This window comes from Rhineura floridana, chromosome 10, assembly GCF_030035675.1.
Source record: "Rhineura floridana isolate rRhiFlo1 chromosome 10, rRhiFlo1.hap2, whole genome shotgun sequence".
Taxonomy (NCBI): Eukaryota; Metazoa; Chordata; class Lepidosauria; order Squamata; family Rhineuridae; genus Rhineura; species Rhineura floridana.
Genome location: NC_084489.1, coordinates 21061480 through 21073514, shown reverse-complemented (window position 1 = coordinate 21073514; position 12035 = coordinate 21061480). Strand labels below are relative to the sequence as shown.

The 12035-nt window shown below is 43.7% G+C and overlaps 1 protein-coding gene across 1 annotated transcript; it reads left to right on the top strand.

The window, feature by feature from the left end:
- Positions 1-4953: 4953 nt before the first annotated feature.
- On the top strand, positions 4954-8584 carry TMEM158 (transmembrane protein 158). Its single transcript, XM_061586204.1, has one exon. The coding sequence runs from the start codon at positions 5571-5573 to the stop codon at positions 6510-6512; it is 942 nt and encodes a 313-aa protein (XP_061442188.1). The 5' UTR covers positions 4954-5570; the 3' UTR covers positions 6513-8584.
- The last annotated feature ends 3451 nt before the right edge of the window (positions 8585-12035 follow it).

Sequence of the window (12035 nt, the reverse complement as noted above, 5' to 3'; positions counted from 1 at the left end):
CCAGGAGACAGGAGCGGGGATTTGAACTCACAGACTCTGGACTCCCAGCCAGGCTCTCCTCCCGACTGTGCTTGCACTGTAAATAAATCTCTCCACACCAAGTCAGATGGAATCTTCAAACTTTCAGAGCAACTGGAGCTGTACTTGGAAAGATTTGCCATCCAATTAAGGCACCAAAACACCTGTTCAAAGAATACTCTTCACTGGAACTCACACTTCTCTCAACTCACTGTGCCAAAGTCCTAGTACAATTGCTTATTTTCACACCTCAAGCCATTTGGGCATAAAATGTGTGTTGCCTATCTCTCAGGTGACAGATCCATTGTTCAAGTGGTTCAACAATACACAGATAAATGCTATGTGATCAAGCTTGTTAATCTGTATTCTTATCTTCGAAGCAACGGGCAAATGGGCCACTGCCCCACCAACCTCAGTGTGCCCTCTGGCAACTCCCATCTGCCTGTCTTTTTACTTCCATCCAGAGTGTGGCACGGGCTATCAGTTTCCTCTTCAGTCTCAGTGTTGCACTTGCAGAACTCAGCAGGGAGGAAGATGGGGGCAAAACTAGACTTAGTTGGCTCTGCTTGTCATTGACTCTGGCTGTATCTACTGTAGGGCTCTGTAGCTTCCACCCTTCCAATCCCAATGGGCACCAGCTACCACTGCTTTAAAGATGATATAAGCATGAAATCATTCACCACACTGTTTGAAAGTGAATTTCTGTCTCATGACCTTTTATCTCATTCCCTTTTATCATTCCTGATAAGAGGGAAGGGGGATATTCGCTGAGAGAATCTGGCAATCGCAAAAGGCTTCAAATTATTAAAGACAGCAATGAATAAAATGCCACAGAAAGTATTATGCTTCTGCTTTATCAGTACACATGAATGAAGTCCAATAGTCCTTTAAAATCTATAGGTTGAGATCAATAATAAGTTCCACAGCAGGCAAAGGAGAAAACTAACAACATAAGCCTAAATTGTTCAAAGAAAAACGTTGAAACTCTATTTTCATGGGGGGAAGCCATGACTGTCTAAAATGAAATAAAGGTCTGGTGTCGATGTGGCCAGGGACAGCTTTGGTTTAAAGTTGGGTGGGAGACATGTGCCTGCTGTAAAATAAAAAGGTGGGGAAAACCCTGAAAAAGAATGATACTGCTAACAATGTTTTCCTTTTGGAAAGGAAATGAGTTTTCCCTCTGCCCAGTGCCCACCCATCCATTTCTTCCCCTCCCTCCTTCCCTCCCTCCCTCCCCCTCCTCCTCCTCCCCCTTCTCCCCTTCCTCCTCTTTCCTTCCCCTCCCCCCTCTCTGCCCCTGCCTTAGGTCAGTTTCACCTATCCTAAGCATGATTGCACAGCAATAAATCTCACTGAACTCAATAAGCATGCAAATGATCAAACTTCCCCTCCTTCTCCCTCCTATCCCCTCCCTCCTGCCCCTCCCCTTCCAACCCCCTCCCCTCCCCCCACCTTTCTCCTCCCTCCCACTTCTCCTCCTCCTCCTTGATCAGTGTCACCTATCCTAAGCATGATTGCAGAGGAGTGAACCCTGGAAAATAATGATACTGTTAACGTTTTCCTTTTGGAAAAGAAAGAGGCTTTCCCTATGCCCAGTGTCCACCCACCCAATCTTCTCCCTCTCCCCCCTCTCCCTCTCTCTACCCTTCCTCCCCTTCTCTCCCCCTTCCCCATCCTCCATCCTTCTTGCCCCTCCCCCAGGTTAGTTTCTCCTATCCTAAGCATGATTGTGTAAGAGTAAATCCCACTGAAGTGAAACAGCATGCAAATAATCAAACCTGCCCTCCCCTCCTCCTCCCTCCTATCCCCTCCCCCTTCCTCCATCCCTCCCACCCCTCCCCCTCCCCTCCTTCCCCCACCCCGCCCCCTTCTCCTTCTCTCCCATGCTATTTTACCTATCCTAAGCATGATTGCATGGGAGTAAATCCCATTGAACATAAGCATGCAAATGATCAGACCTGCCTTTCCCCTCCCCCCTCTCCCCTCCTTCCCCCTCTCTTTCCCCTCCCCTCCTCTTCTTCCCTTCTTCCTTCCCTCTTCCTTCTACCTCCTCCCCTGCCCACTCCAGCCCTCCCTCCATCTCCCATGGTCAGTTTCACCTATCCTAAGCATGATTGCAGGAGAGTTAATTCCACAGAACTCAATAAGCATGCCAATGATCAATCCATTCTCAGCAAACTTGGGCAGGATCCCATTTCTTATCTCCCAGATTAAAAAGCAGAGAAATTCACTAACAGGCAAAAAACCTTGCAGTTTAAGAACATACCTATAGCCAACAGATATTTCTTTCAAACTTTAAACAGCAGGGAAATTGGGCAGCTATAGTGAATGCACCAACAAAGCAGGTGACCTGACCTTTTCTCTGAGATATAGCTTGGAAGAATTTGGTAACATGAATTCGAACTTATCTGAAGCAAAACACAAGTAAAGTAATTCACACAACACGTATCAATCACTCAAACTAAATCCAACAGACAGGCCATTGATAATTTATACTATACTTTTGAGGTAAATACTAGGAAATATAGATTTGGTCCAAGGAGGTTGATGGAGTGGGGGAAGCAGAGGAGCAACTGAACTCCAGCTCTGCTCCCACTGTAAACTAGAGGCCTACAGCCGAAGATTTGGCTAGCTATTTCAAATCAAGATGTCAGCTTTAACTTTCCACACTGCATGTTCATATGCACCTCTCCTCTCCATTTTCTTTCTCAGCTTTCATCACCACCTCTTGCCTTCTCTTTCCCTCATTTTCTGGGCCACTCCTTCAAACCTTCCTTTCTTAGGCCCTGCCACATGCTTGGGCTCTTTTTACTATCCTTTAACAGGCTCCTACTTCTAATCATACTCTGCCCCGCCTCACGGATCTCAGTGCAGTTCAGCCAACAACCAAAAACCCTTCTGCCTGCCTTGCCATCTTTAACATTATGGTAGTTCAACCAACAACTTCCTGCACTTACTGTGATTTAAACAGAAATACATCTCACCATCATGGGGAAGACTGTGAGCATGTGATCTGTATGCCTGTTCAGGTCTGGAATCCAGGTACTTACTGTTGATGGGCAACTTCAAGGCCCCTGCTATCCCTTCTTACAGTTCTTTGACAGTACAGCCCTTCAAAGAGGACTCTTCCAAGCAGAAGGACTGTCCTCTGACAGCCCTGCGGAGCACTTAAGTAGGACACACGGCCAATCTTACCTCTTAAAGTCTATTGCAGAATAGGTAATACTGCAATCCTATGTTCTCGTGCCCTTTGTTCACTGTTACTGAATAATCCTTTCACAAATATATTTCTAGAGCTTTGTGATGAAGATTATTCAGAAGAAATTATGAGTAATCCTTCAGCTATAAAGTAAGGAGTCCAAAAGAGCACAAAATTATAATGCTGCTTCCTTAATAATATAAACCGAACATTAATTTAACTGCCAATTTCATTATTCTTGCAATTAATTTCATATTTGAACCTCTTATGCTGGAATTAATTGTTCCCCTGCTCTGATGCTCCAAAGATGAATCATTTATGAATGTGCAATCTGCAAGGCAAGGGATAGGACTATGTGATCCTTTTTTTTCACTCCCAGCTCCGGGAACTCACATTTCTGAACAATGTATTTCACAACAAGCTCTTTTCAGAAACAGATTTGTCTGAAAAAACAACAGAGCCACAAGGTCATGTAGGACACTTCAAAACACCTTTTTCCATACAGAAAAAAGTATCTATCTTTGGCTATGTGATCATATATGTATATTTGGGTGGAATTCTTTTGCACTCTTAACCCTGTAGGCCTGCCAACCATTGCCTATCTTTCCCTGGTCCTGTAATAGAGAGCTCATCTGTAGAAAAACATCAACCTGAGCCCACAGATTGGCTTAAGCACTAGCTGTGCAAGTAGCAACTTGCCTTCCTGCAGCCTCAGCCAAGTCCCACCTCCAGGAGAGGTGGCAGAGTCGGACAGCTCTTCCATCCTGAGAGAAGCTCTATCCTTCCTACTGGCTTCTTTTGCACCTGTCAGACCTGTGCAGAGCCTTATAAAGTTCTACATTGAAATGAATGGTGCAAAACTGAAGAAGATACTGAAAGAAGCAACAAAGGATGGAACATGTTCCATATGAAAGGAGGCACAATTAGACCTCATCGCTCAAAACAGGATGGGGGGGAGCATATGTGAGGAATATATGAAGTCATAAACAGGTGGTGAAATTATTAATTCCTAAAACATGAGGATTTGGATTCATCCTGAGTGAATGAAAGATGGGCTGATGCTTGACTGGCTGAAGACTGGGAGTTCAGCTGGCAGTCCCCCTATACTTAGTTAAATAAACCAGAAACTGTGGGGCACTGTCATTCCAGTTTAGGTCGATTAGGGGCAGGGGAAGAAGCAACAAGGTGGGGGACGCATTACTGCCAGTCTACTCTGCAGGATTGGTGCTTGGACTGGGGTCCCCCCATATAGTCACACTATGCAATTCATATTTTGTATTTGAATCTTTAAAAAATGACATATATTTTAAAACTGCAATTTTAACTGACTATAGACCTTAAATGGGCTATTCAGTTATATGGTTCATGGGGCTGGAGAGATCACTGTATCATATTTCATGCCACTGTGCAGTGGTTATGCTACTGTCTCAACCACTGAGCATGGGGATAGCTTAATTTTGCAGTTTGGGTGCTTCAGTTATCCTACCGTATGTCTTAAATCTGCACATAATGATTTTTTTAATGCTCTACTGATTTAATTTTTCTCCAGGAACGGGATGGTGGTGGTAATCAATGCCTGCAGTTTCAAATAAGGTCAGACGTGATAGATTAAAACTGCATCCTCCTGAACTTCCTGCTCTGTGGAAAACAAGATTCGTTAATTAAAAAGCGAGGGCGTCCAGGGTTATGCGGAGCAGAGATAATTGCGGTGCAAAGAGTGAAAGGCGAGGTGGGTCCCTGCGGAAGATCAGCAGCCGAAAGGGGTTCGAGCGAAAGAGAAGTGTGTGGGTTGGCAATAGAAGAGTTCCTTTATTTATTTTGCACGAGCAAGGGAAAATTATCCTTGCGGGAGGAAGCAACGAGCGAGGGACTTTGTTGTGGTGTGAGAAAGGGGAGGGGTGCGCAGGGAGATCCGTCGGAGTGACGACATAAGGGAACCCTTCTCGGCGAGCGAGCGAAAGGGAATCCTGTGGCTTGAGCGACTGCCTGGAACCGGGAGAGAGAAGAACTGTCGGGCTCTCAAGCCTCCTCACCCCACCCTAGAAGCCACCAATCCGTTGCTGCGCGTAGCGAGGCTGAGGTTGGGTTGGTCGCTCCAGGCAGAGATCTGAGCGAACGAGCGAGGAAGGGAAGGTGAAAGTTGCTGCTCCCGCCGCTTCGGGCGCTCCTACACCCCCTCTCGCCTCGTCTCTCGACCGCGAGAGCCTCGCCCCCCCCTCTTGTCTCCTCCCCCCCTCTTTCTCGCTGGGAAAGCGTGCACCCTCCCTCCTGCTCTTCCCAAATGGCACCTGGCGGCCGCAGCAGCACCATGCAGTCTCCTTCCCCTCTTCGGGCGCTCCTCTAAGCCCGTGCCATGCTGCTGCCGCTCCTCCCGGCGCTGCTGGCCGCTTTCGCGCCACCCCTTCCATGCCGAGGCTGGTCCCCCTCGGCTGCTTCAGACTCGGGGCAGAAAGGACCCCCCGAGCTCACGCTGCCGCCTATCAACGCCTCTTCTTCTCCCTCGGCGCCAAAGCCCTCGGCAGCCGAGGACGCCTTGGCCGGGGACTTCTCAGAAGGCAGCCGAGCGGCAACTGAGACGGCGGAAAGGAGCGGCCCCGGCGCCACCGCGGCGGCTGGCGGGGCCCCTTCGCCGGGGCCGCCCCGCCCCGCGCCTCAGCAGCAGCCCCGCGAGGAGCCACCGTGCAACATCAGCGTGCAGCGGCAGATGCTGAGCTCGCTCCTGGTGCGCTGGAGCCCGCTGGGGTTCCAGTGCGACCTCGTGCTCTTCTCCACCAGCGGCCCCAGCGAGCGCGCCTTTTTCTCGGCCGCCTTCCACCGCGTCGGGCCGCCGCCGCTACTCATCGAGCACGTCGGGCTGGCGGCTGGCGGCGTCCAGCAGGACTTGCGCCTCTGCGTGGGCTGCAGCTGGGCTCGGGGCAGGCGCGTCGGCCGCCTCCGCCCGGGAGCCTCCAACCCGCCCTCCTCGTCGTCGCCTTCCTCCGCTGCCTTCTTTTCCTCCTCCTTGCCCTCTTCGGATCACGGACAACCCTGGCAGCAAGGGGAGCGGCTCCATTTCTGCTGCTTGGATTTCAGCTTGGAGGAGCTGAAGGGGGACCCCGGTTGGAGGATGAACCGAAAGCCCATTGAATCCACCTTGGTGGCTTGTTTCATGACTCTGGTCATCATAGTGTGGAGCGTGGCCGCCCTCATCTGGCCGGTGCCCATCATCGCTGGCTTCTTGCCCAACGGCATGGAGCAAAGGAGGAGCGCCGCCGCCTCAGGAAGCACACCTGGAACAGCTGCAGCTCCTAAATGACTCCCCCCCCCACGTCCTCCAGCGCGCCTTCGCTTCTTCCGCGTTGTCTGATCTAATCCGGGTCCGATCCGTCTTGTGGACACTAGATGGGCTTCTGGGGACCTTATAAGTTTTTGTAACGCTTAAAGGCATATATTTTGTAGATTAAAGTCAAGCCATCTTCTTGGCGTTGAATGCAGAAGACTGGACTTGGGTGGAAATCTTATAGTTGGAAGGTTTCTTGCCAGTAAATCTTTTGGAGACCACCCTCTCCCTGCTTTTAGCTTAATAATCAAAGGAACAAATAATCGAATAGATATATTGTGTGCTCAGATTCATATCTAAAAAAAAAAGACCAAAACCTGTGTATTTGCTTTATATATTTAAAACTCTTTTTACGTCAATATTTTAGAAAAGACCACACACACACAAATCCAGCGCACTTTGCTGTAGCTGTGTGTCAGAGTACTTATTTGTACATGAATACACTTTGTCTTTGCAAGTTTTTATTTATCAAAAGAGAAAACTTCTTTTTGGCAGGATTTAAATTTGCTAACACAATGTATATTCCTAGAAAACCAGGTCTTCACTCTTTTACAATGCGTGTGTTTCTTATTAGAGATGTGTGATTACTATTGTAAATCTGTTGGTTTATGAATACAGAGATTTTCTTTGTCAAAACGTTTAGAGTTTGCTTGATCTATATCTCTCAGAATGGCTGACTTCAGAAATTCCCAAAGCAAATCAGGTCAAGCGGTAGGAAAAATGAAGATGAAGGCTTGTTTACACTTCTGCCATCCATTATAATAATAATCCCCCGTTCTTGTGAATAAGTCACAAGCTTTGAACTCACTTTAGCTATTGAATTGTTTACACATTCAAGGAGTAGGTCAAAGGTTTAAATAGTCTGTAACCTCTGCCAGGGACTTCTCTCTTTTATCCCAGGATAAGTAATAATGCAATGCAAATAAAAGCAGGGTGCCATCTTGGTAGGCAAGTGATACACAGTGACCTGTGGATGACCCAAGAGAGTGTTCTCCTACAGCCTAGTACTAAATTATATTAATCTAGAATGTTAATTCTAAATTTAATTTAAAAAATACAAAATGCATTTTGTGTTTAAATCATCAGCAAATAATGGATTGATGTTTGTAAGGCAACCTACTATTAAGAATGCTAGCTAAGCTAAAAAAAACCCCAGTAATGCTTCATCTGTGCATTTGACATGAAGAAAGAATTAATATAAAATGGAGATACCACCATAAGGCATATATTCTAGCAATTAGCCCTTATATTTTAAGGGTTCTCCTGCAGACTTTACCAGGGTAGCACAAAATAACCATCCATTTGTATTTTCTCTGACTACTGTAGTGCTTCCCAATCTGGCAAGAGATTTGTTGATATAAGCAAGATATCCTGCAAGAGATTTGTTGATGCTTATGTGCACCTATACAAACATCCCTATGTGCATCACAATGATGAACCTCATTGAATTAGCTTGATACATTTTTTTTTTAAAAAAATTGAGTAAAGATGTACAAATGCATCCAGGGTCAGCAGTTATGTGTGACTTAACCACATGTGACTACAGTTAAACTGGGAATTCAGGCTGTTAACAAAGGGAACAGTTGGACAACCTAGTCTTTGACCCTGAAAGTATCCATTGGTCTATTGATATTCAGTGAGGGATGTGTTCTTAATGAACCAAATTATAATATTTAGGCTAATGTGAGAGCTATTTGCATCCCTCCACCAGAAGTGGAAAATGTAAGAAAAGTTATTTGTCTGTTGTACCTTCAATAACTTGAGTTGATTAATCAGCATCCAAAACTTAAAATGGAAGGGTCCCAAGAGGATAGCATTTGTTTCTAACTAAATATGTACATCTCTTCCTAGATGCTTCCAAATGATGTAGGGCTTCCAATACAAATAATAAACGTATATAGTTTTAGGGCACAGTATAATATTGCAATGGATCTGGACTGCACTTTTTTAATTTCAAAGGAATGGCATTGTTACTTGTGATTTCCTTCTACCTTCATGGGTAAGACCAACATCCTATACATGTTTGAAGTTTATTTAATTTGGTGAGGCTTCAGTTTAAAATGGATTTAGGGTTAGGCTATAAAGCTGCAGTTCTAATTATATGTTGAAATAAACACAACTGAATACCACAAGACTTACTTCTGAGTATACAACCATAGTGACAGATTGCATGTAAATTAACAATGTTTTGTAGAAGTTAAGAACACAAGAAGAACCTGCTGGATCAGGCCATTGGCCATCTAATCCAGAACCCTGTTCTCACAGTGGCCAATCAGATGCCTATGGGAAGCCCACAAGCAGGACTTGAGCACAACACTTTCCCCAGGAAGCTAGGTATTGTTTCTCCTTCAGATGTGAGTACTTTGTTTTCTCATGACATCTCCATGTACAGTGACTCATGACTTGCTCAAGGTGACACTTTGCTCCACTAAAATGTGTTCAAGAAACAGTTATTCCTAACTGGTATATTAATTTGTGTGTGAAGCAGCAGAACTTTAACTGGATCTCATGACAAAAAAGCTTAATTGCATTCATTGCTACCTATATCACATCTTTGGTAAGCAAGTAATTTTCTAAAAACTTTCTAAGATTTAAATTGCTGATTTATGCTCATTTGGGGCTTTGTCTACACAGTTATTTTGAAATGGTTCTTGGTTGCAGTACTGGTCTTTTTGGTTGATAATCTCTGCCAGCTCAGCCCATAGGAACACTATTTTACATTTGTCTTCCTAACCTTACACTCACTATAAACTTTTAGTTTCTAATGGTGCTGAATTAGACTAAACAAAAACTCATGTGGAAGCCTTTAATTCACTAGAATTCTTCAGGCAGAATGTTAAGCAAGAAAGAACAAGAAAAAAATATGTATGTGCTTGGAATTGGGAGAAAGATATTGATGGGCATAGTGAAAGCATTTGTCTACAGTATGTAGCAGACTGCTACCAGCCTAGAGATGGTATGGGAAAAGATATGTGGCAGATTTAGGTTGCAATCCAATACTCATATGGGACTAAGCCCCATAGAACTCAATGCGGTTTACTTCTGAGCAGATAAGTATACGATTGTGCCTGGTGCAAGAGCTATCAAGACTGTAGCAAGGCATATGAGGTCAAAGCAGCAGGGCCCGCTATAGAAAATATGAAAACCATCCATTATTCAAAACTGTTGTTGATGTTCTTAGCAGAATCAGCGCAAGGAGCAGGATTTCCTGATTGACACTTCCTTACTGTAGAATTATTCCACAAAGTATTAAATTTTAAAGGACACTAAATGGAAAAAATATACAAAGATGTTTCAAGGTTTAAAAACATGTAATTTTCGTTGAAGAAAAACAGTCCTGTGGCAACTTAAAGATCAATAGATACATTGTCACATAAGCTTTTGTTATCCATAGCTCTCTTCATCAGATGCACTTGGTGAGATTTATTTGAAAGATTTTGAATGATCGGTCTTTATATAAAACTGCAACATATTTACATGGAACTATGCTCTATTAAAACAAGTGGGGGCCACTTCCAAATAAACCTGTGTCTTACCTACGAGAGGCAGACCGTTGAGTGAGATTATGTTGAGCTGCATTTGATAATAGTGTGAACACAAACACAGTTTCATGTCATAGCTCCCACTACAGAAAAATCATGGGTAGCTTGTGGAGTAAGAAGTACAAAGAAGCAAGGAAAAGTAGTTGGAAATGGAATATGGTACGAGAATGATCCTTGGTCTGATCCAGCAGTGCTTTGATCCTTTAATAGAAGTAGAGGGATCAATACAAGTTGTCACAGAAATTATTTGGGTATATTGCAGATGGTGTGAAGAAAATCTAGAACTTGTAAGCTGGATTTAGAACAACGAAGATTGGCTCAAAATCCACTTGAGAGGTAACATGAATTGATTTAACCAGTTCAAAAAGCATGGTTGTGTGAAACAGGCTTTCTGCCTGTATGAAAATCACTTTCCCCAATTGCACTTGGTTAAGATTCTAGCTTCATTAAGTACTTGCTAAACCATAACCACCAGATACCTTGTCTTAACAATGGATTTTTCTCTGTAAAGTTAAATTACCTTTTGCTCGATATAAAACAAAGATTCCTTGGGAAAATTAGTATGTCAGCTTATTGAGGGATCTCTTGGTGTTGCTAAGCAATATGAAGTTAGAGATAGAAAATAAGAATGCTAAAGAGGATATTGTGCAAAAGAAAACAGAAGAACTGTCATTTTTGTCCTTTTTCAAAATAATGCAGACTGGAAGAAAAGGGCATATAACAGTAGAAAATGAGTAAAAAGTGGACAGAAAAAATTTGGGGATAATTTCAAAGATCCTTTCCATCATGTAATAAATCAATACTCTCATTGCCATGGGAAAAGACACAACACAGCCAGTCTAAATGATTAGTGTTGAAACTGGTTTACACTTCATCTGCTGTAGATTTTTTTTAACCAAAGCATGGCAAATTGCACTGTTTTAAGAAAAGCGTATTTCAATGCTACAAATTATTGCATGGGCAAAAATGTGTAGAAATCTTTCATGATTTTAGGCTTCTTTGCAACTGTTTTCTGAAGATAAAGCCTGCTATTTTGTTGTGTCTACTTGTGCTTCTTTATTCAGTTCCCACAGTATATAAGGAGAGATTTGTGGATCACCCCCCTTTTTATAGTTGGAGCAGTAAGTTTAACCAAGTGTACCATAGCATAAAACAGGCATGGCACACGAGAAGCAGCCTGTTGCCTGTACCAAGCATGGAGATGTGAGCATATGATAATTATGTTAGTGTAGTATAGCGGTTAGGGTGTTGACCTTGGACCTGGGAGACCATGGTTCAGATCCACTCAGCCATGAAAGTCCACTGGGTGACCTCTGGCCAATCAGTGTCACCTACCTCACAAGGTTGTTATGAGAATAACATGAGGAAGGAGAGGCCTTGAGCTATTTAGAGAAGTAGGATACAAATGAAATAATTTTTAAAAAGGGCACAGAGTTTTCCATTTAGGGAAAGGACTTTTTACAAAGTAGTCTTGGTTTATCAGGTTGAAGCGGGCTCTTTCCCTTCCATTCATTATGTCGTGGCTTATTAAGATTTGAGAAGAGGGAAGACAAAACCAGAAGAAAATAAAACTCATTAAATAAGAGGAAATTGGCTGTATTTATTATAGTAGTCCCTAGCAGGTTCAGGCATGAATCACAGCCCCATTAAGACTGATACTGCACACAGGAAGAAAGAAGTGTACCTGCTTGAAAGGCCCCATGGACTGAAATGTCTTCATAGGGGAGAAAATGCCTTAAAGCCAAACAAGTAAATCAGGACCAAAAATAAGAGTGAAACTGCAAAGAAGCAAAGCTAATAACTAAAATCTCAAGGAAATACCATAAGTGAAAATATTCAACTCCTTGAAATGGCAAGAGGTGAATTAGTAAGTAATAATATGCCAGCATAACATTGTCTGTGCACAGAGGTTTGTCTGTTTAAAATGGTGTTGAACAGAATGAGGGATACATCCAAC